This window comes from Rhinichthys klamathensis, unplaced genomic scaffold (genome assembly GCF_029890125.1).
Source record: "Rhinichthys klamathensis goyatoka isolate OS25496 unplaced genomic scaffold, OSU_Roscu_1.1 h1tg000082l_1, whole genome shotgun sequence".
Lineage (NCBI taxonomy): Eukaryota > Metazoa > Chordata > Actinopteri > Cypriniformes > Leuciscidae > Rhinichthys > Rhinichthys klamathensis.
In genome coordinates, this window is record NW_026606624.1 from 2,909,436 (window position 1) to 2,932,263 (window position 22,828).

At 37.6% G+C, this 22,828-nt stretch overlaps 1 protein-coding gene across 2 annotated transcripts; it reads right to left on the bottom strand.

Annotated features, from left to right (window-relative positions):
* Positions 1–5,818: 5,818 nt before the first annotated feature.
* On the bottom strand, positions 5,819–21,897 carry ccdc120b (coiled-coil domain containing 120b). Of its 2 annotated transcripts, none has more exons than XM_056251467.1 (11): positions 21,674–21,897; positions 12,048–12,162; positions 11,856–11,957; positions 10,919–11,049; positions 10,431–10,538; positions 10,270–10,357; positions 9,486–9,542; positions 9,203–9,359; positions 9,007–9,108; positions 7,010–8,023; positions 5,819–6,122 (listed from the first exon to the last, which is right to left on the bottom strand). In XM_056251467.1, the coding sequence occupies exons 3-11, from the start codon at positions 11,902–11,904 to the stop codon at positions 6,023–6,025; spliced, it is 1,806 nt and encodes a 601-aa protein (XP_056107442.1). In that variant the 5' UTR covers positions 11,905–11,957; positions 12,048–12,162; positions 21,674–21,897; the 3' UTR covers positions 5,819–6,022. The 2 variants fall into 2 exon arrangements, with proteins under 2 accessions (XP_056107442.1, XP_056107440.1); XM_056251465.1 differs by having other exon boundaries at positions 10,237–10,357; positions 21,674–21,896.
* Positions 21,898–22,828: the final 931 nt, after the last annotated feature.

A 22,828-nucleotide genomic window follows, 5' to 3' on the forward strand; every position in this document is an offset into this window, starting at 1 on the left:
ACCATTATTATAGCAAAATTCTTTATACAACACCCCACCCCTCACTAATTTTCAAACCCTGGTTACGGCCTTGGGTGAGGTGTATAGTTGTCTTTGCGTAGTTAACATGAATTTTAAACTGTTCAAAATTTTGTATTTTTTCATTCCATTTGAATATAGAATTATAACAATTAAAATATAAAGATTTTTTTTATATAACAAAAGTAAAGCTCTTCAGTGTCTCCTTAAGAAATATACTGCCCCTTGGAGGTCAGATAAAGAATTGACAGGAACTGTCTACTGAATCTAAATGTCATTTTATTAAATCGGGTAAATACTTTTACTATTAGTAGTACTTTTAGTTCTTTTTAACTATAATAAAAAGCATCCCCTTCAATATATCATACACACAATCAGTAAAAAAAGTACCTTTCTGTCTATTTAAATTAACCATGGGGACTCCAGACACTGATGTGTTGTGGCTGAGCATAGGCACTGAGTTCCAGCATGGACTAAAGTAAATCACTGAATTGCTGACGCAGACCTTACAGAAGTAAATAATAAAATAACAATAAATGCAAAATATGGGGACTGTGACAACCTTCCTGTAATCCCACCTAATAAGGCCCCTCCAATCTGAGAGTGCTCTAAAACATCTTTAGAGCCATTCAACACTAAATACTGTCTTCTGCACTAAAAATAGCACAGATCAGTCATAGAAATGAGACCATACTAACTAAAGGTCAGTGGCACCAGCCAAGCTTCCCGAACACTTAATAGCAGTTATTGAATGTCTTTCCGATATGTATTGGACAATACCCTCCTGAGACCATTCACAGACTTTGATGCAGACAGGAGAGCACGTCATATGTCTTTCTCCATTCCCAACAGTCATTTCTTTTCCCAGAATAACAGTTGATGCTAAAAATTAACGTAGCACTGTACACTCTTTTCAAGTCAAAACAAGTGAACTTTATTGTTATTCTGCTATATGTGTAGTCGAGACACACAGTGGAACAAAATGTCATGCCTTCCAGGAGGACCACATGCTACATGAAAACAAATATAAACAGTAGCCTATAAACATATAAACAGGTATAAACCTACACAAACTACTGAAAGAAGTAATCTAACAATACCAATAGGCTACTATATATAATCTTTCTGTTACGTTTTAAGCAGGGATGAGGAGAGGCGAGATTCCAAGTGCAGCAACAGTTTATTTAAAAAACACAAGCCAAGATAATCCAAGACAGAAACAGGAACATAATCCAAACAGGGGAACCAGAGACCTAATCCGACAATGGGAACAGAAAATAACTTCAAAATAAGAGTCCACATGACAACAGAAATGAACACAGACCCAGGACACGAGTTACACTTACTATATGCAAGTACATACTTAACTATACACATAATCTAAAAACTATAGGCCTACATATACTTTCTATAAACACTGTATACCCTAGACATATAATTTGAATTTCACATGTAACAACACACAGTAGTGCAGTGGTGCAAAAAGACAGTGCAAAAAGAGACATTCAGGACAAGCAGCGCAACTGGGAGATAATGAAAGGTGAGTCCGTAGTGTATGTACATTGTAAACATTTGATTTACCCTATAGTGAGTCTGGGTAGTAGTGAGGATGTTAAAGTGTCCAGTGCAGATAGAGAGAGAAGAGAGTATTACCACAGATGGAGGGTTTGTACAGGCCACTCATCCTGTGTGTGGCTTCTGGTTCAGGAGGTAGGAGTTTGGACAGGAGTTTTAGAGGTGAGTGGGGTGACTGGAGTTGAAGGCTCTCACAGCCTGGGGCAAGAAGCTGTTGAGTAGTCTGGCAGAGCGGGGGCTCTGATGCTCTGGTACCATCTTCCTGACGGCAGGAGCTGAAAGAGACTGTGAGAATGATGGGTGGGGTTCTTCACGATACTGGTGGCTTTTCTGGAGCATCGTGCAAGGAAAATGTCCCGGATGAAGGGGAGAGAGAGACTGATGATCTTTGCAGCTGTGTTCACTGTCCTGCAGTAGCGCAGGAAGTGGAGGCGCTGCTGGGAATGTTGAGTTTCTCCTTAAGTCCATCACAACTTCTTCTTCCCCACATTGAGAGACAGGTTGTGCCATTCAGCCAGTTGTGTCACTTCCTCTCTGTAGCGGTTTCTTCATTGTTGCTGATGAGGCCTACCACAGTTTTGTCATCTGCAAACTTGATGTGGTTGGTGCTAAACTAGTCGTGAGTCAGCAGCGGGCTGAGCACACAGCCTTGGGGGGCTCCTGTGCTCAGTGGGGTAGTGCTGGAAGTGTTGTGGCCGTCACAGTCTGACTGCGGTACACGGCCACGGTCTCTCAGTAAACATCCAGGTATCCTGCAGCCTTTCATGGGTTAATTCTGAATAGGGTTGTGACAGAAATATTTTCAACATTAAATATAAAGAGAAATCCAGACTAAGGATGCTCAGGTCAAAGGCCATATATACTTAACCAAAAGGTGCTTAACACAGTAGAACTAACAGTCATATGATTAGCTTAGATCATTACAAACCAATCACCAGAACAAATCACAGTGAAGAAGACTTGAGTGGCATTGATTTTTACTCAACTGTATGATTTAAATGGACATGTATCTTTCTATTCAGGAGACTCACTTGGTTGTTGTGGTGAGTGATCTCCCGGCCGTGAATAAAACTTCATTTCTACAAAGAGCAAGAGTCGTGTCGGGTATATGCTACGCAGCTGAGAAATAGATTCTACGCTCAAAAGACAACAACAGAACATCTATGTGTGATTGAGGTAGTAATAGAAGTACTAAACATTCTACGCTCAAAAGACAACAAAAGAAACAGCTCAAGTGTGATTGAGCTTCTTGACGGGAACCTTACTTCAGGGAAGTATTGTATTGTATTTTTTAAGTATTCAGGGAATTACCTTGAGATACTGTAGTTATTATTTTAACAACTGGAAGTTTTTTAAATTGTCCGTGGTGAAGAAGTCAGATTAAGCATTAAATATTTCCACGACGGGGTCTCCCTTATGTCACCTGGTCATTGGGTAGTTTTTGTGCAGGCGTGTCATTCTGCATTTCAAACCGTGATTAAAAGGGGTTGAGTGCATTGAGGTATAACTTACTAAATTCTGTTATATTTATGCTTAAAACATGGTATTAGTCATATAGAAATCAGTTAAATATGAATATATTTTAGAATAGATGAAGCATGTATCAAAGAGAACTGCCTGTACGCCAATTTGAATAGGAGAGAATCACTTGAAGTGTCCGAAAAACATTCCAACACATTCCAAGTGTTCAGTGGGCATGCAGTGATGTGACCAAAGACCAAAGAGAAACGTAAGGAATGTGAACTGAACAGCCTTTCAGAAGGTACTGTGTAACCCCAAATTTGTGCTTACATCATGAATTGTAATTAAAATATACACTTAGGTGTGATTCATCTTTGAAAAAAAGATTAGACTTTATATCATGATCTTTATTATGACCCCCCCCCCCCCCCCCCGAACAGACCATCTTGATGTGAAATGTAAAAAAAAGAAAAGAAGAAACAATGGAAACAGTATATAAAAAAATCTAGCAACACATTTATGATTCTAAAAGCTGCAATGATAGCACAATTTAAAGCCAAAACAGGGTGTCATTCATAAAGATGACAACAAGAATCTCTTTCGCTGGTGTAAACAAACAAGAGGCATGTACTATGCAAATAAATATGTATACAAAATCTGATCAGTTCATAAATATACAATATATATTGTTTTTTCAAGTTGCTACATATAGGTATTTTTCGTTATTTATAATTAATTACAGTACAGACATTTATGTCACAAAAAACACTAAGAGAGACTAGCAATGCACAGCTGTTTGGTCATGAGTTTCAGATACCAGCTTGAGGCACCTCACAAACCAGCAACATGAAGAGTAGTAAATACACGTGAATTCTTCAAGTCTAATTAACAAAGTATGAAATAATAAACCATCATAATTTGAAACTTAAACCACCATATGACCTATGTTCTGCAGTTTTAGCGATAATACATAGGCTTAACATAGGGACAAATTAGTCTACAGTCTTGTTTTTAATAGTGGACACCAAATTGTACTGATTTCAAGGGTAATAATTGGTAATGACAGAATTACCATTTCAGGAAGAACAATCTAAAGAAAAACTAAACCATCAACTCAGGAACTGTAACAAAAAGACTTAAAAACAAGTTGCCAAACTAGTTAGTAAACAGATTGATGACATACTGACTGGTTTAGACAATTATAAGGTATTTTGCTTCCAAAAAGTGCAAACATAAGACCAGCTTATGCCACTTCTCATCAAGAAAACTACAGTAAATGCTCAGATATATTTGTTGAATACTGTAGAATATCAATTAAAGTGGTTGCCAAGTCGGATGCGACTAATCATGAAAGTATAAAATATATGCAAACAATTTTCTTTCTCAAAATTGTTGAAACAAAAAAGCAACTAAAAAAAAAAATTTATATATTATAATAAACATTAATATATTTCTGACTCTGTAAAGGATTTCATAGGGATGCATCATTTCATTTTGAAATCTTCTCATGCAAGTTTTAAGATTTTTATTTTTTACTTGGTGTGTGAACAGGCCTCAAAACTGCCATTTCAGTTCAAGATCACAATATTTTAGGTCAACAGTCAATTTCAAGTTCTTTAAAATTGTGGAATCAATGACTGTGGACTAAATGGTATAAATCCCTGTATTAGAGCTTTAAAGTTCATTTTAGAGACCAGGCATATGCTTGTTTGCATGTCTAGAACTTCAGAAAATTTAAGCCCTCCGGGAGAAAAAGCTCTTCACTTTAAGGTCCTCTATGAAATGCTTTTATCATACTCTTCATAGCTACATATAGATATTTAGATATATAGATATAAACAAACAAGTATGCAACACATTCACTGCTGTTATAGTACATTAAAATGCATGAGTTCATTAAACTTAGAGTAGTCTTGTATATAATTAAATGACTGTTAACCTGAAACATATTAGTTACAAAATAGTAATTAAGAATACATATATCTTATAATCTATTTTATTCTCTGAAAATATATAAATATATCTCAGGATGAAGTGGAGATGATTAACTATACATTTTGAAAACAAATTATAGATACATTACAATAACATCCCATTAATACACACACAGAGTATGGAGAAAAATAAACAAATTGTATCTTGTAAACACCAGTTTACAATCAAGCGCAGCGCTAGATCTATGACAGCCAACACACTGATCTACTATTTCAGTTCTGTGTCGTTTAAAGACGCCTCCTGATTTCCTGAACAATGTAGGGATGAATCAATAGGGATGAATGCAGTACAATAATTGTACTTTTAAATAATGCCGTAATTTATATAATATTGTGGCAAGCGGAGCGGGGTCGAGAGCCGTGGGAACGGAGCGAGTGCTAATGAGTGTCACCTGCGCGTCACACAGGTCTCCAGTCCCGCGGAGGAGCCCCGGAAGGATAAAAGGAGGAGTGACGACAGTGCAAGAAGAGAGAGGACCAGGTCTGGCCTTTTATGTTGGTATTTATTACGTTTATATGCGGCAGTCATCCACAAGGAGCTGCTGCTTTACTTTCGTTTTCTTATTTGTTTATTTTATGATTAAAACTTGAACAGCGTTGAACATTCGCCGGTTCCCGCCTCCTTCTTCCCTGAACGTGAACTTTGTTACAAATATATATAATTTATATAATAATAAATTATTATAATATATATACAGTATATATATATATATATATATATATATATATATATATATATATATATATATAATGTTCAATATCTCCAACCAAATGCTATTTTTGTTCTGCTGTCATTTTTTCTTTGTGTTGCAGCATTTATGCTACAAACTAAGGGTGCATTATATCAGTTTTTCTTAAGGAGTACTATTACTTGAGCACAGTATCAGACCGGTGCATTCCTATAAGAAGGTGACATTTTGCATTGGATTTTGCAACATGTTGCATTAGAGGCCCTAGGGTGTGTTGGCTGCCAGTCAGACCAGTGTTCCAGGTGAAGGGGGCTCAGAGCCGGACTCTTTTTGAGTGCTCCCCTCTGAGGGGAAAGGCTCTGGGTAGAGGGAGAGCTCCACGGACCTGCCATGATGAAGAGAGAAGATCAAACTGAAAATGGCAGCATCAGAAAAGGTCTAACTAGTTAACTTGTAGCTAAACTATTCAATCAAAACCATTGTGATACATTTTTTTCCTTACAATTGTGATATATATATATATATATTTATAGTCAGCAAGGATTAAATTATTACAAAGTGACAGTAAAAACTTTTCCATTGTTACAAAAGATTTCTATTTCAAAGAAATGCTGTTCTTTTCTATTCATCAAACAATTTCATTTCAACAAATATATTAAGCAGCTCAACTGTTTGTTTGTTTTTACATTGATAATATTAAGAAAAGCACCAAATCAGCATATTAGAATGATTTCTCAAGGATCATGTGACACTGAGGACTGAAGTAATGGGTGCTGAACAGCGTTGCCATAAAAATAAATTTAATTTAAAATATATTAAAATAGAAAAACATTATTTTAAATTGTTATAATACTTTATAATATTACTGTTGTTACTATATTTTTAATCAAATAAATGCAGTCTTGGTGAGCATAAGAAACGTCTTTTAAAAACATATATTATATTTCATCGTACCCTAATATAATAAAATATGATAAAAAGGGTCAAGTAGTAGTAGTACTAGTCTACTACTAATAATAATTATTATTATTATAATTTCATATTTGTAGCATGGTTCTCACACCTAATGATCAATCAAAATGTTCATGATTAGCAATAAAATGGTATTTTCAATCAAAATGTTCATGATTAGCAATAAAATGGTATTTACTATAGTAATTTTCATGAGTATTCCAGTCATTTCCATGATTATTTCAAATTCTCTGAATTTTCAGCTTTTCCAAAACTATGGGAGCACTGCTGTGGGGTGAAAGAGAAATGTGAAAAACTCACCTGGCATGCAAGGGATGCCCGTGAAATGAAGCTGACTGAGGTATTTGACGGTGCACAGAGTACAGTGGGTCGGCTGGGATGGACTGAGGCTGGTGCACTAGGTGATGGTGAGTATGTGAGTGGCGCATGGAAAGTCCGTCGTGACCTTTGGCCGTAGTGGAATAGCCTAAGGCGTTCCTCAGATACCAGTCCCGGAGTCCCTCCAGAGCCAGTGCCTTGTGCAGACTGCGGGTGGAGTCCTCAGGAGTGGGCAGAGAGAACTGAGGCGGCCTGCGTCCGAACGCTGCAGCAGTGGACAGCTCTGTGTGGTGAGGGAGCAGGTTGGGAATAGAAGAGGTCGTGGATCCAGAGGAGGGATGTGACAGATCATACGCCGAGAACAACACGGCATCCTGGGGGATGAAGGGTCCGCAGGATTTGGTTCGTGTCACTTTGACCCGACGGGGTTCAGACTCTTGACCCCGCAGCAGCATGGGGCTATAGGAAGGTGGAGCAGCAGCCAGATGTAACTGTGAATGTGAGAAACCGTTATAATGCGGAGGGGTGGTCGTTTGAGGAGTGGAGAAATCCGGCCAGATTCGTCCTGTTGACTGGTTCTGTGGAGCCTGGACGGGCCTCTTTTGCTGTTTGCCCCAAATGTAGTCTATCAAAATCTCATTGTAACCAGTGCCACTGCCACCAAGAGAGGAGCGCATTCGACCTTGGTCTTTAAAGCCCATCATCTGACTCTCTGGGCTGCCTTGATATATCTGACGGAGCTTCCCATCCGTGAGGGACTCAGAGCTCTTGTATGGTCCAGCTCGGGGTGGCATGCCGTTGCGGGGAGGGCCGGGCTCAGGGAGACTTGAGCGGTCAAGTAGCGCCTCTGAACTGTTGCTACGGCGAGCGCGGGAGCTGTAGGGGCAGCTGCGGCGCTCAGATGAGGAGCCCTCCAAAGATGCCAGTGGGACAAACTGAGGAACATCTGGACTGCCACACCACTGCTTTAGTGCAATACCACCAGACAACTCCGGCCTAGCAGAAGGAGAAGATAAGACAGTAAGAAGTCATTAGTGGTAATAAGATTTAAAAAGAAAAAAAAACATTTGGATCTAAAGCCAATCTAGGAAGCATTTTTCTGAGCTCAGTGAGAAGACGGCAGACAAAGCAAGAACAATTCTAAAACATAAAATATTTCATTTCATACTGAAAAGTTTTAAAAGTAAAAGTTAATTTGAAATTGTTTAATTCCCAATATTTGTGTGTATTATGCTCTAAAGTTTGGGATCAGTACAATTTTCTTTTAAGAAATTCATTATTTTATTCAGCAAGGATGCATTAAATTGATCAAATGCAACAGTAAAAACATTTCTATTTCAAATAAGTGCTGTTCTATTGAACTTTTTATTCAAAGAAAAATCATGGTTTCCACAAAAATATTAAGCAGCGCAACTGTTTTCAACATTGATAAGAATAAGAAATACTTCTTGAGCAACAAATCAGCATATTAGAATGATTTCTGAAGGATCATGTGACATGACACTGAAGACTCGAGTAATGATCCTGAAAATTCAGCTTAGAATCACAGGAATAAATTACATTTTAAAATATATGAAACATACATTTGTTATTTTTAATTGTGATAATGGTTCACAATAATATTGTTTTTACTGTATTTTTTTAAATGCAGCATTGGTAAGCGTAAGTTTTCAAGTTTCAAAAACATAAAAACAAATATGAACAACCCCTATCTTTTGACCGGTAGTGTTTGTCTATGCTTATATGAGTATTTTATTGTTAGCTTCGCAACAAGCTAATATCAAACTGTATTAGAATCATTCTTGCAGATTGTGCTATTTCTGTGTTGCTGGCCATGCAAATGCCAGTTTGGGTGTTGCCTTAGAAGGCAGATGCCTATATAGGCAGTAGGCAACTCATTAGGTTTTGGAACAGAGCCAAAGTGTAGACACACTACAGTGTACAAATAGCAGAAGGAATGGTCAGAAAAGAGTTAGTACCTCACATGGACACTGACTGGTGCAGTGCGGGACAACAGCGGTGTGGCTGGAACACTTCTGCCCTCCACATTGGATGCACTTCTTGGCATCGAGTCACTCGGGCTGGATGAACATTCATACATTCATAAGTTTTAATTGTAGTGTAAACCATACCCATTTCAGCTTGTGAAAACATCCCTTCCTCCCCTTCGCTCACCTCACAGAGCTTGAGGCTGAGTTGCGACGAGTCCTCATCTCGTAGTAGATCTCCACAGGGGACAGCTTCCTACAGAGCCTACTGTCAGGACTGCCTGGGGCCAGCCGGGGGTGAGACAAGGAGCGATGCTCAGGTGCCACACTGGGAGACGAATCCTCTGTAAACCACAGTTGACAGTTGTACAAAATCACATTTACAGCCTGCCAAAAACAGGCCAGTGTGGTCAAATAAATCAGAGTATTGAGATGTACATTCATTGTTTTATAATGTTAAGAGGCCCTACCATTGTCATGTGATGTTGAGTCTGACATTGAACTGCTATCTGACTTCACAGTTTCCTCTGAAAATATTAAAAATGAGAATAATTATTAAAATAATTGCACAAAGAACAGATTTCTTATTGTCTATTATATATATCATGAGATGAAACTGTTTCTTGACTCAATAGTTATAGTCAACAATTGTTTACATTAGTGTTTAACAGTTTAGGGTCAATGTAATATTGTTTTTTTTTGTTTTATCTTTTATTCATGTGATGGCATTACTCCAATCTTCAGTGTCACATGATCCTTCAGAAATTATTCTAATATGTGCTGATTTGGTGCTCAAGAAAATTACTATTATCAAAGTTGAAAACAGCATTTATTTGAAATAGAAAACTTTTGCAACACTGTAAATATCTTTACTGTCACTTTTGATTACTTTTATGCGTCCTTGTGAATAAAAGTATTACGTTAAATAAAAAAACAAATCATAAAAATGTGTCCGATGGCACAAGTTTTTTTAAATATAAATGTTCTGTTGGAGTAAATTATTGGTTAAAAACATATAATCAAGTCATTTATAAATATCAAAGTCTGTCAACATTAGTCCATTGTCCTTTTAAAGCAAAACAACAGTCTTGCATAATGAGGAGAAATTACTCAGTTACCATGCATTTCCTGTAGAGCCATTCCCAATGTATGCATTTTGTACCAAATAACCAATGTTAACCAGAATATAATTTGTGCTTGTGTGTGTGTGTGTATTGTTACCCGTGTGACATCCCCGATGAACAGTCCTCTTACTGTGCAATGTGTTTTTATCATAATCGATGCTCCGGCGCAGGGCACCACTGAAGAGAGCCTTCATCTGCCTTCTCTGACCTGGGTCATCCTACATGGAAAACAGATATGGTAATTATTGTATTAAACTGTTACTTTTATTAGCTTTCAGTAAACAGACTCACCTCTCCTTTTGAGGTGACATGAGGGGCCAGGCCAGCACGGCGCTGAACAAAGGGAGGTCTTTCCCCGTCTCCTAAAGGAAAATCCTGTGGAAGCTTCCCTGTGAGCTCCTGTACAGACATTTAACATTTTACTTTGTTTCAATCACTTCACTAGGGGAATATTGTGCTGCTTGTTGCCAATCGTTAGAACAGATGGTTCTAATAAGTACCCCTGGTTCAGATTTTTTTGTACATCTACATATTCTACAACAGTTCTTCACATAAATGCAAATCCTAACACCCAAACTTCGAACATTAAATAAGAAATTTTAAGACAAAAAAATAAAACAAAAAAATCATGCAGATCTAGAAACTTTGTGAATCAGCCCGATGCACATTTCCTTCACTGTTGAAGTCATCATTTTGTTTTTGTTTCTTTGAGAGAAAACTATTTTATAGCGACTGACTAAAAGTAAAATACTGTTCCAAAATTGAATAAACCATCTTACCGCCTCCAGAAGACACACTTGCCGCAGCTCTCCGAGACGACTGTTCAAAAGGCTCTGCAGACTCTGTTTTCGCTCCTGCAGCTCTGTGATTCGCTCTGCTTGAAGCTTGCTGTCCTGACAGCCCTTGACATCTGTGAACGAGCACAATGTGCATGAGACAGAGAGCCAAAGTTGTATAAATCCATTCTAAGGGTACAACATTCTTAATTAAATATGCACTTCCCTTCATAATTTTGGGGTCAGTAATAATTTTATTCAGCAAGGATGCATTCAATTAATCAAAAGTGATAGTAAAGACATTAATAATGTTAAAAATCAAGCGTAGCGTCAGTTCTGGCAGGTCACGTTAGTCAAGCTTGCGTCAGCTGACTCTCAGCTGATCCACGTCTACCTATAGGAATACGACACCTATCACTGTATACATATATAAGCTCCTTCAGTATTAGCAGCAGCTATCGCGTTTCTCAGGAGCCAATTACCCTCCTCCATCCCCAGCTCCTCCTCTCGTGCAGTCAGTATTTGGCATTCTGATTCCCCTTGAATCAGAGTAAATTCTCGAATGATGTTGTACTTTAAAATCTTGAATTAATTATATCTGCATACATTCATGTTGGTTCTGGTCTGTTTACCCTAAGGAGGGTTATTGCTGCTCTCCCTGCTCTTACCCATGCTAGGCTGCATGGATGCGCAGGCAGTTCTCGCCCAGAACGGAACCATACCGCCAATCCTAACTGTATGCTAATTGTCAATCGTATTTGACGATAGTGGTCCTGACAGAAAGGGTGTATGTGTGTATTATTAAAACATACAAGAATTAAAATAAATAGGTTTAAATGGTACAAATAAGCCCCCAATATCAACCAACACAAAAATATATACTGTGCATCCCTGCTTTCCATAAGGGATTCTCAACAAGGAATTATTTAAGTAGGCTTACCTGGAGCGCCTAAGCCCATGGCAGTGATCAGGTGACCTTTGACCTCCATTTAATGTATTTCAGGAAGTCTTGTGAATTTAGCTCCCAATTAACCCTCAGCTCCTGTGGACAAAGAAGAATGTATATCTAATGAACGTGTCTAAATTAAAATACCAATGAGCTGAGACTGATCTGAGAAGAACCTCCCATCACCTTATAGTTTGAGTCATGTGAGGCATGTCATTCAGTGTTGAGGGCCACAATACTGCAGTATCCTGGTGGACTGCGGAGGGAGCCACAGTGCGACTTCTCAATTTACTGCTGAGCCCTTAGTGTAAAAGAAGAAAAGTATAATTGTTATACACTAATAACTTCTATATGTTCCTAAGATCGATTTATTTTGACTTCTGGCTGTAACTCAGTCCTCTAAATGATGGCTTATTGGAGCTTAATGGCTTGTTCTGCCTCAAAATGCAATTTAAAGACACCAGAACACATTAATTTAGAGAGGCAAATAGTGCTATCAAAATAAATGAAAAAAGATGGTGATCGTTTTTATACTTGAATCGCTGCTGTGCCACTAAATCATTTATTTAAAAATTACCTCTCCTCTTACTTTCTGGAAGTTATGTCAGTTATCAGAGGGTAACATGACCGAGGGTGTGAAAGTGAAAGCTTATATAAGGTCATTGTGGAAACCCAGGTTATCCAACAATGCTACAACAACGTTCAAATCTGGGGTTGCAGAAACTTTTTGAGTCTCACAACCAATAGAGGTAAACTACAGCCACTAATTTTATTTTACTATGCAAAAAATGCATTACAAAAAAAAACATAATTATTAATATTTAGTTGGTTGTCTCGTTTTAGCATGTATTCATAATTTCTTTGTATGACAGCCTGGCCAAAGATTAAGTCAGAACATTAAGTTAAAATTTGGTATGTTTCATTGTGTTATCACAAATAAAACAATTGACTTACAAGCACAACTAACCAATACACTTACAAATCTTGAACAAAATGTTTTAAATATTCAAATAAAGGGTAAATATGTCAATGCATTTAATGACATACAATAACTTGCATACTGACATCCCCTTAAAATTTATTTGAATCCACTGTACTTTCACAAACAAGACAAAACATTTCACATGCCAAATGGCACAAAACAGTCTGTTCATGAATCACACTTAGGTTATAAAGCCTGATGGCAAGACATGGACAGAACAAGCAGAATGTGTTTTTTTTTATAAGGAAGTGGCGTGGGTCATGTGGTACGATGGATGCTGGGAATGCACCCAACAACAAAGCAAGACATAAAACCACCATGTGCGGGGTAAACAGACAACAAAGAATAACAAGTGTAAGTAGGGGTATGAATGTAAAATATTGCAAGTAGGGGTATAAATGCCAAAAAAGGCAAAATATGTATATATATAAAAAAGCTGCTCTCATACTCCACAACAGAACAACTGAACGAATAAGATTCTTCAAAACACTATGAGCACATCTGGCAGACACATGCTAACAGATATCGCACATCTCGGCTCTTGTAGAGACCTGGCAGAGAGCATGATGGGAGGAGAGAGGGAGGATAAATGCTCCGAGATCAAAACCTGACTCAGAGAGTACTATGAGAGAGATATAAACAAGGGATTTGTGGGAATTTGATGACAAAGCACCCAATGTCCTGGGACAAAATATGTGAAAGAGATAAAGTGTGAGAGAGGGAAAATCAAGAGAACCAGAGATTATTCATTACTGTCTCACAAATTAAAATTAGACAAAAAAATACTAAAGGAAAATACCAAAATGCAACTACAAGCATAGTGATAGAAATCTTTGAAAAATAAACACTGAGAAAGTTTAATTAAAACTTATTGTTTGTTCCATGTTAGGCTGATCGCATTTCTGTATATGCATTTACAAAATTTCATATTCATGGGCCTGTGTATATTATGTAATATTAATAAAGTTCAAAGTTTAATTTTGAAGTACAATTTTGGTATAGCGTAGAGTAGTGATGTATGTCTCGAGACCGGTCTTGGTCTCGAGACCGGTCTCGAGACCACTTTTACGTGGTCTCGGTCTTGTCACGGCCTTGACGGTCTTTGGTCTCGGTCTTGTCTTGGTCTCGGACCTCTCGGTCTTGTCTAGGTCTCGCTGTCTCAGTGATCGCAGCGGCAACGAGCACTTTGATCACTTGATTTAAAAAACACATATCATCAGGGTGCGATTTGTGAAAAAAACAGAGGGGGGGATGTTTTGAAAAAGTTTTATTCATAAAAATAAATCATGAGAACATGAACTTCATCACTGCATTTGCAGGAATTGTAAAATCTTTTTTCTTATTAACTCATGAAGTAGCCTAACGCAATATGTTTTACTCTAATAGCTTATCATGTACAGTATTTGATATATTAATATTTAGTAAAACACATATCAGTGACATGATGGGTTTTACCTTCATTCAGGAGATTTTGGGTAACTGCACAACTGACAGATGACTTTGAGCGCACCGCCAACGGTGTGTGTGTGTGTGTGTGTGTGTGTAACCATAGCGACAAAAACGACCAACTTTCGGATCCTGCACTTAAGCCTATAATTTCGTTTTTAAAAATATAATTATGTATTTAAAAGTTGCAGAATGGATTCATTTGGAGACTTCGAAATCAGCAGAGATAGGCAGGCAAATGCAAAACAACATTTGACAAGTTATTGCTTAGCTTCAACACTAATGTTTTTTTTCCCCTCCGGTCTCGACTTGGTCTCGGTCTTAGTCTCGACTTGGTCTTGGTCTCGACTTGGTCTGTCTTGGTCTTGGTCTTGTCTTGGTCTCGATACCATCTGGTCTTGGTAGTGTCTTGGTCTCGGTTTAGGCGGTCTCGACTACAAGTCTAGCGTAGAGTCGGCACTTGTCATATGTAAAACCTGGTTAAAGGGTTACATTCATCTGCCAAAAATTATACAATCTGCTCACCTTGATGTCATTTCAAACCTGGAAAACATTCACAAAAGCAGGTGTTTGGCAGAATGACAGTCTCAGACATTCACTTTCAGCAGAACCGAGGAAAAATGCAATCAAAGTGAATGGTGACTGGCTGTAAACTTCCGCCTCTTTTTGTGTTTCATGGGAGAAATAATGTTATACAGGTTTGGAACAACTTATGACAACAATTTTTTAATAGAAAAAAAATCTATTGAAATGACTGATCTGTTAATGTGTGCAACCATCTATAACAAAACATAAGAGTGTGTGAATTGACATGTTAATGACAGTTGTGGTGGCAGATGAGACTGTATACACAGCTGTGACTCCATGTCCATGCATACGAGTATCTATCTACAGGACATCCGAGTGTCAAACAAAGACCTTCTGAAATGAAGAACTCACAAAATCAAGGTAAGCGATATGTGAATATAAATGATCCGCTATACTTGGCTAAGATTTTCATTTTATAGATTGTTATCACTTATCACCATCAACTAAACAGCAAACGCAAGTCAAACGAGAGAAAAAAATAATTCCAATCAACTAACATTTTGAAAGCAATCATGTATCACGTGTGACACGCTTGAGCTACTGGAGAAACTTTTTGTGCAGTAAGGACTTACCTTGACCGAAAGAAGATATGTCACTAAGAAGATATCCGAAAAAGGAGAGAAAAGCAGCTGCTTATTTCATTACATGTCCGATTTAATTAACATGTTACTCTAGAAAGTTGTATTTAATGCACGACGTCAAATGTTTATCGTGTTTCTTCTTTGCAGACGTTGCAACTCAGGCAGCCGCAGTAATTTCTACGAGCCCTAAAGGCAACAAGGACGAAACCATTTACATGCGCTGACGGGGGTTACACACTCATACAATGGCAATAAAATATTAAATATAGCCTACACAAGTACATTTTATTATACATTTTAAGTTATATATAAATTAAATTGGCGTCTGTCCAGGCAATTCGGCTGTATATAAAATCGATTTAAAGTCCAAATAAGCTATATAAATGCAGATTATGTCGGCAAGTTCAATGGTTTGGTCTGAAAAGCGGACAGGTGAGGCTGTGGCGTCCGTAACAACCATATGGTTTCTAACTTAAACGTCGCACAAGAATGTAGCCTATACTCTCATTGAAGTACTCTGCAGAACACAAAAGAACATAGTTGGAAGAACATGGGTAAGCAAACAATTCATGGACCTCACGGCTATGAAAAAAAACACAAAAAAACTGGGGCTCATCAACTGTTCGGTTACCGCCATTCAAGAAAGATTTTTTTGGGGGGTGAACTATCCCTTTAAAATAGCCCATTGCTTTAAAAGAATTGAAAAAATGAAAGATTTATAGGCCTATATATATAATTTTATAATATATAATTTTGTGTCCTTTTTGAAGCTTTACCTCTTTGGTCACCATGCATTCTCATTGAATTAAAAAAGTGCAATCTTGACAATTTCCTATTTTGTTTTCCACAGATGAAAGTATGTCATATGTTTTGAATGACATGAGGGTGAGTATATGATGATTGATTTTTCATTTTTAGGTGAACTATTCCTTTATGTCAATAGTCAAGTCATGTGGTCAAACAAACATTAAGTGTCAGCAGTGTTTACTTAGAAAGTTACTGACCTCTTCATGCAGCATTCCTCTCAGCTTTCTTCTGTGCTTTGGAAGAAAAACTGTGACAATACCACAGGTAATTTATTTGGTTTTAAAACAGATTTACCCAAGCTTTAAAACAATCAGGTATTCTATTATTTGATTCAATGCAGAGTCAGTCTGTTATTAGGTGACATTTTTATTAAAGAATCAACCAAAGACAATTTGGAACGTAAAATGAGTTTATGAGCTTTCGAGCACTAAACATGACATGACACATTGAACACTTATTAGTTCTCTGCAATGTTTTACACCTCCATCTGCTAACTGCATTTCTTTTTTGGCTAAACTGATGTTTTAGAGAAGTGTACGTGTTTTGCTGATTTTTTTTTTTTTTTTTTTTTTTTTTTTTACATGACCTAACATTTAATTTTAGGGTTGGATCTTCTAAGAATCGCACATTCCCTGTATATGAAACATTGAATTTATTGAAACAAAAATGTATATGAAATCACCAGCTTCTAAAATAGTTAACTTTTTTTTCATGGGATCAGTTAGAATTTCTGACAAATGCTGCAACACTATCATATAAAATGACATGAGCATGATGAATCGAACATGCAGCCTAGAAATTTATGACACACTTTTCCTGCACACGACAGCATAGTGAATTGGCATAGCAGAGGGATCTGACGCTATTTGTGACCATGAGACCTTATTGTAGAAATTGGAGGGGCTGAGATTAGCGCTTGGGGGAAAAGTGCTTTCTCAAAGCAGACAAAGGCAATTCCAAGGACTTGTCATGACCTGTCTCTCATTTGCACTGCCCTGTTTTAGCACACCAATAGGGCTCTGGCACTACAAAGAATCAGAGGATTACTGCTGGGAGATTACGCTCCTTCTCACTCTCTGTCTTTCTTTGGCCATTGCATCACTTCAGAGTTCAAAATACAACAGAGGTGCAATGAAGAATGTTTCTGGTTCACAGTCACAGACAAACGTATTTGAGCATCATCTAATGGCAATGGGGCATGCTTTGAGGGTATCATGCATTTTGTAAGTAAACAAAAATACATAATTGAGGACACATTTAATTGACATGGAGTGTAATCTCTAAAACAATTTGATGTAAATATGAACAATTGTAGGTCAAGACAGTTAAAAATAAAATAAGTGTACACAAGTAAGTGTATTAAAGTGGCCCTATGCCTTTTCGAGTATTAGCTTTTATTTAGTGTAATATAGCTGTTTGTAAATGCAAAAGGTCTGCAAAGTTTAAAGATCAAAGTGCACGCCAGATAAAGTTATTGTCTCCTTAAAGAAAGAATCGATTCTTAACTGCCGAAACGAGTCGACAGCAATTCCAGTCTCAACTCTGTAACATATCTACGTAGGTTAGTAACAAATTTGCTTAATAGCAGCCTATGTTCTTCATTGGTTGACCGCAAACAACGTCTACTTAGTACTTTTCCCGCCCTCAAACACTAGCTGAGAAGCAACATGTTGTAGCAACATGTTGAGAAGACGCAGTTTTCTGTGCTGCGACTCCATTTTGCATGCACTTCCAAAGGATGAGGACTCACGCTGGATTTGATAGGGTAAAACCGACGCCATTGTTACTGTTTGCGTATACAAGTGCCGAGGAAGCCTCCGGAGCTGAAATTCAGATATGGTAATGGCCGTTTTGTTTCAGACATACGCTGTAAGCTGTAGACCAATCACAACAGACTGAGCCATCTGACCAATCAGAGCAGAGTGGGGGTTTAGAGAGTCTGAATCCTTTATTGACCGTTTCACTGTGAGAAAAGAGGTGGTGCAATGTATATTATAAGAAAATTAAAGTGGTTTTTGACCTTGGATGCATGTAAACCTGTTGTAGTAGACCTCCAAAACAAAATTTAAAATCGCATAATTAGGGGCACTTTAAACTTAATGAGCATAAAAGGAAAAACACTGCAAGTGGAATCTGCTTTATTCCTTAATGATTGAACTGTGTAACCCTATAGCAGTGATTTGTGAACAAAGTTGTCAAAAGTAATCTCAAAGACCATTAGTTAAGGGCAGAACTAATAAAAGAGGACTGTGCTCAATATAATGAAATACGGCTCCTTCATCTGAGCAAGTATGACCAGGAGTGACCCTTCCTCCTTACATCTGATTCTCAAGAACAACCAGCTGCTGTCCTGCCAACCTCTACTCTCTTGTGCTTTGATCTCTGCAGATCAAGTTACAGGGGTCAAACAACAATCACTATGTTCAACCCATTTTAGTAGCTACAGAATCAAGGACCTGTCCTATTAAGCACTTTATATGCTTAGACTTAACAGATAGTCTGCTTATTCAGAGTCAGCTTCATTCTTCTACAAGTGATCGAACATTAAACAAGTATATTACTGTATATCCTTATTTTCATAGTCAGTCATAAAGTAAGTGACATACAAAAAGCTTTCCTACAACATGTGTGGCCTAAGGTAGCATTATGACGATGTCACTGGTCCATTAATATGCAATTTTTTGTATTAGAGATTCTTATTTGTCCTCTTATTCTTATGACCTTGTTCTGCCCTTAGGCTTCAAAACAACGTTGGACCCCATTGACTTTCATTGTACAGTCAAATAAACATTTAAAAAGCTCTTCTTTTGTGTTCCACAGAAGTAAGAATGTCATATAGGTTTGGAACAACATTTCTGGGTCTTTTAAAATAAGTGAAAATATCTCTTTTGTCATATTCAGTATGGTTTCTAGAATATTTTTTGAACAAGCGTGAACTTAAGTGCAGCTTTAGTGAACATGACACTATGTTTTGTTAAAGTTAGGAGCAGGCAAGTAGGTAAAACTATTATCCTTTTAGATGAAAAACTGTTTCAATTCGGAGATGATGTGAGCAGTATCGCACAACAGAACATCAAAGCCTTACAAAACCCAACATGAAGCTAAATCTCACGTAGAATAGTCGAATGGCGGCTTAAACTTGTGTTATTTCAGTAATTGCTCAACTCCTCTTTCTTCTCCACCCAAAGATGAAATTCTTCCCTCCGTGTTTTCTTTGCTACTGGATAAACAAAGACAAAACAGACAGTCTGCAACAAAGCTGACCACAGCTTGGCAACACTGTGGTAAATCCCCCTGTGAAAACATGTATATTCACAGCCTAGCCGGGGTGGAGACAGTGTTTTGCCACCTCAGACCCTGTCCTGGGGTCAGACAACATGGCAGCTGGACAGATAACAGAAAGCCATTTGTTTGGACACTAACACTCACACCCTGCACTGTAATTTGTGGTGATGACTCAATACTTTAAACTGGGATAGTTCACCCAAAAATTCAAACTTCTGTCATCATTCTGTCATGACTTTGTCTTCTGTGGAACACGAAAGAAGCTATTTTGACAAAAAATCCTATAACCATCTAACATATTTCAAAACCCTGGAAGCTACAAGACGGGTTGAAAATATAACAAGCTTAAACGATGTTACCCTGAAATTCCCAGCATGAGTCTTTTGTGCCTGCTTGTCTACACATGGCTACAACATCAAGCCGCAATTGAATCAGTTTGAACTCTTTATTGCTGTTGCACCTTGGAGAGGGAGGAGGTCAAAAAAAGGAGATCTGCTGAAAATACACAGTGCTAGATGGAGCAAGAAATCTGCGCTGTGCAAAGCAGAGTGACTCAGAGTCTAGACACTTCAAACCACATACACCATCCTCAGCTAGCAGTGAACATAGTGGGACCTGAGAGAGGGAGCTCAACTCAAGAGCTTCAATTATAGAAGCGCAGTTCATTATGTGCCATGACAGGCGTGAGTTGGCAGCTCTGCAATGTTGATCCTCGTTCTGCCTTTAACGCGATCACTTTCTCTTTTTCTCTTTTTGCTTTGCTCCGATAAAACCTTTGCTTTCTTGTTTTTCTGTGCTGCTTCGGCCATGACTATAACATTTGGCTCGCAAGTCCGATTTTAAGGAAGTGGGGGTGGTGGTGGAAGTGACGTATATGCCGTAAAGCAGTCGAATTTTGTAGTTCTCTTTGTTCGCCGGTTACTACCCGAAACCCGAAGTTTAAAAGTACGATTAAAAATGCTACAGACCCCGTCAGGCTATGGCAGACGTGTCATTCAACCTATTGTAAGTCGATGTACCATCACAAGAGACTTGGAAATATATTATGAAGGTTGAAAAGTTACCTGTTGTTACTTTAAAAAAAAACACTGATGCTGGCATTCTTACACAAAAATACTGTGGTGGCAACACGGTGCAGCGATGATATTAGTTTTTGATACTAAATTAATTCTGTAGATGATATTGATGCTATTTACATTGTAGTTTTTATACCATGGTATACCATGGTAGATATAAAAGAACAACAACAACAACAAAAAAACATGAAAGAAAATTTAATAGAGCTGGTTCCTTTGTCACTTGTGGGGGAAATTGGAAGCTCAATCACTCCTTTGGTAGATTTGTAGCCTCACGAAAATGTTTAATTAAGACTTTCTAACGACTCAGTGTTTGCAATGAATCGATTGAATGACTCACTCAAGACACACAAAATGAATTCAAAGTAGCAAACTAGTACACTTTAGTTTATATTGTTATGCCATAGTAAGACTAGTATGCTATTCCGAATTCAGACTTGTGGCCACTTACTGGCGATGTAACCTGCGGAAAGGGTCACTGAACAAATCTTTTTACTGTAACTGATTCAAAAGATTCGAATCATTTAAAATGAATCAAACTGAGACACACGCCTGGATAAATAGTATCGCAATAATGATAATTGTGGCTTACCCGAAATAACACATACATTGACACAATTACAACACATTTACTGTTAATCAATCCAAGACAATAACAGGCGTGTGACTGTTTTGCAGCATTAATCCATCGCATAGCAACATGCCACGGAAAATCCCATTTAAAGCCACGCGCGACGCTTTCATCAGCATAACTACATGCTGGATGAATGAGACGATAAGAGAATGTGAACGCTGTTTTTCAATGACAAGACGTTTTAATACAAACATTTAGCACAACACCAAATAGGTCCTAGAAATCTGACACGACAGGAGGCAGATTTCACCTCATGCGTCCCTGCATTTAGGGAGCCTACGTTAACTGAAATCTCAAAACCATATATAAATCAAGTGATTAATGCTTCAAATATTACTCCCATACATGCTGTCTGTTTGAGAAAAGGCGACGTTTCTTAGAAGATATCGTAAGAAAAGACCATGCACACGGACCTGCGATGCCAATTAATATTCTTCTGCGGCTCTCCTCAGTCACATCTTGCAGATCACATCCTCCCCTTTATGAAAAACGTATGGGTCCCTGCATAACGCCAGCACAATCATATTATAACATCCTTTCTCACATTTAGCATTCATCCCAGTTATCCACAGTAAAGCGCTGTCACACCTCTGGAACGAGACTGGCAAACAGGGAAGAGCAACACGCATCCACTTGTCTGATTAACTCTTTCAGTCTTGCCTATTTATATAGACTCAATTGCCTGTAACTACATACAGCGTGTCTGAACTGAGACTTGCACTGCTTTCTAAGATGTTATAGTTGAAGTTCGCAACGAAAATCTAAAAAAGAATTACATGTGCACATTCCAGTGAACGACTTTTCATGTGCAATGACGAACTGTTTAAATAATTCGATTTTTATATATTATAAATTATAGTATTTTAATAACTAAATAATGAAAAACAAATTTTCAGTTGAAGTTCAACTTCGCATGAATTGAATGCAGAGGTGCAGTTATGCTGTTATGGCGCCCCCTGTAGCGCACGTGTGTATTGCATATTTGATCCGTGATACCGCAGGAGAAAATGTACGTGTGGATGCTGCAACGTATGTTAAAGAGACTTTTATTTAATCCAACATCAGTGATGCTTTTTTTAAAGTATAGCATTTAAGTTGTTACTGAGTGAGGCCTCATTAAAATAAGACATTACAGGCAAAACCATTGTTTTTTTAGATTTCAACTACAATGCATATCTTGTTTCCTCAAAATGTATTTTATAATAGACCAAGCCAGAAATCTTCAGTAGCATTTACCCCAAACTCTGTTTTATTCAGAAGTTGTTGTTTTTTAGTTTTTTTAACAAGGGGTTTGTTCATATATCATTGCACACTTATTTATAATATTTAATTCCTAGAAACGTGAAAATTGACTTTCAGACCAAAATCCTCTCTGTGAAAACTTTTAACTCTACAACAAAAAATTTTAACCTGGCTTTATTTAATGTTCAGTTTTCTGTTCTTTAAATGTATGCAAATGAGTGAATTTATTAATTAGATAATGCCTCATTTGCATATATAAACAAGGTTTTAGGAAACTTGTAAAACAACATTTACTGATTAACTGAGAAAGTATGGTGATATGTATA

What these genes read in the sequence shown, in the direction of transcription:
- ccdc120b (XM_056251465.1), bottom strand. Translation starts at nt 11,904, where the DNA reads ATGGAGGTCAAAGGTCACCTGATCACTGCCATGGGCTTAGGCGCTCCA. An exon ending in ATGTCACCTCAAAAGGAGAG is followed by an intron (nt 10,358 to 10,430) that starts GTGAGTCTGTTT and finishes TTTTCCATGTAG; the next exon opens with GATGACCCAGGTCAGAGAAG. An exon ending in CCAGTCAGTGTCCATGTGAG is followed by an intron (nt 8,024 to 9,006) that starts GTACTAACTCTT and finishes TCCTTCTGCTAG; the next exon opens with GCCGGAGTTGTCTGGTGGTA.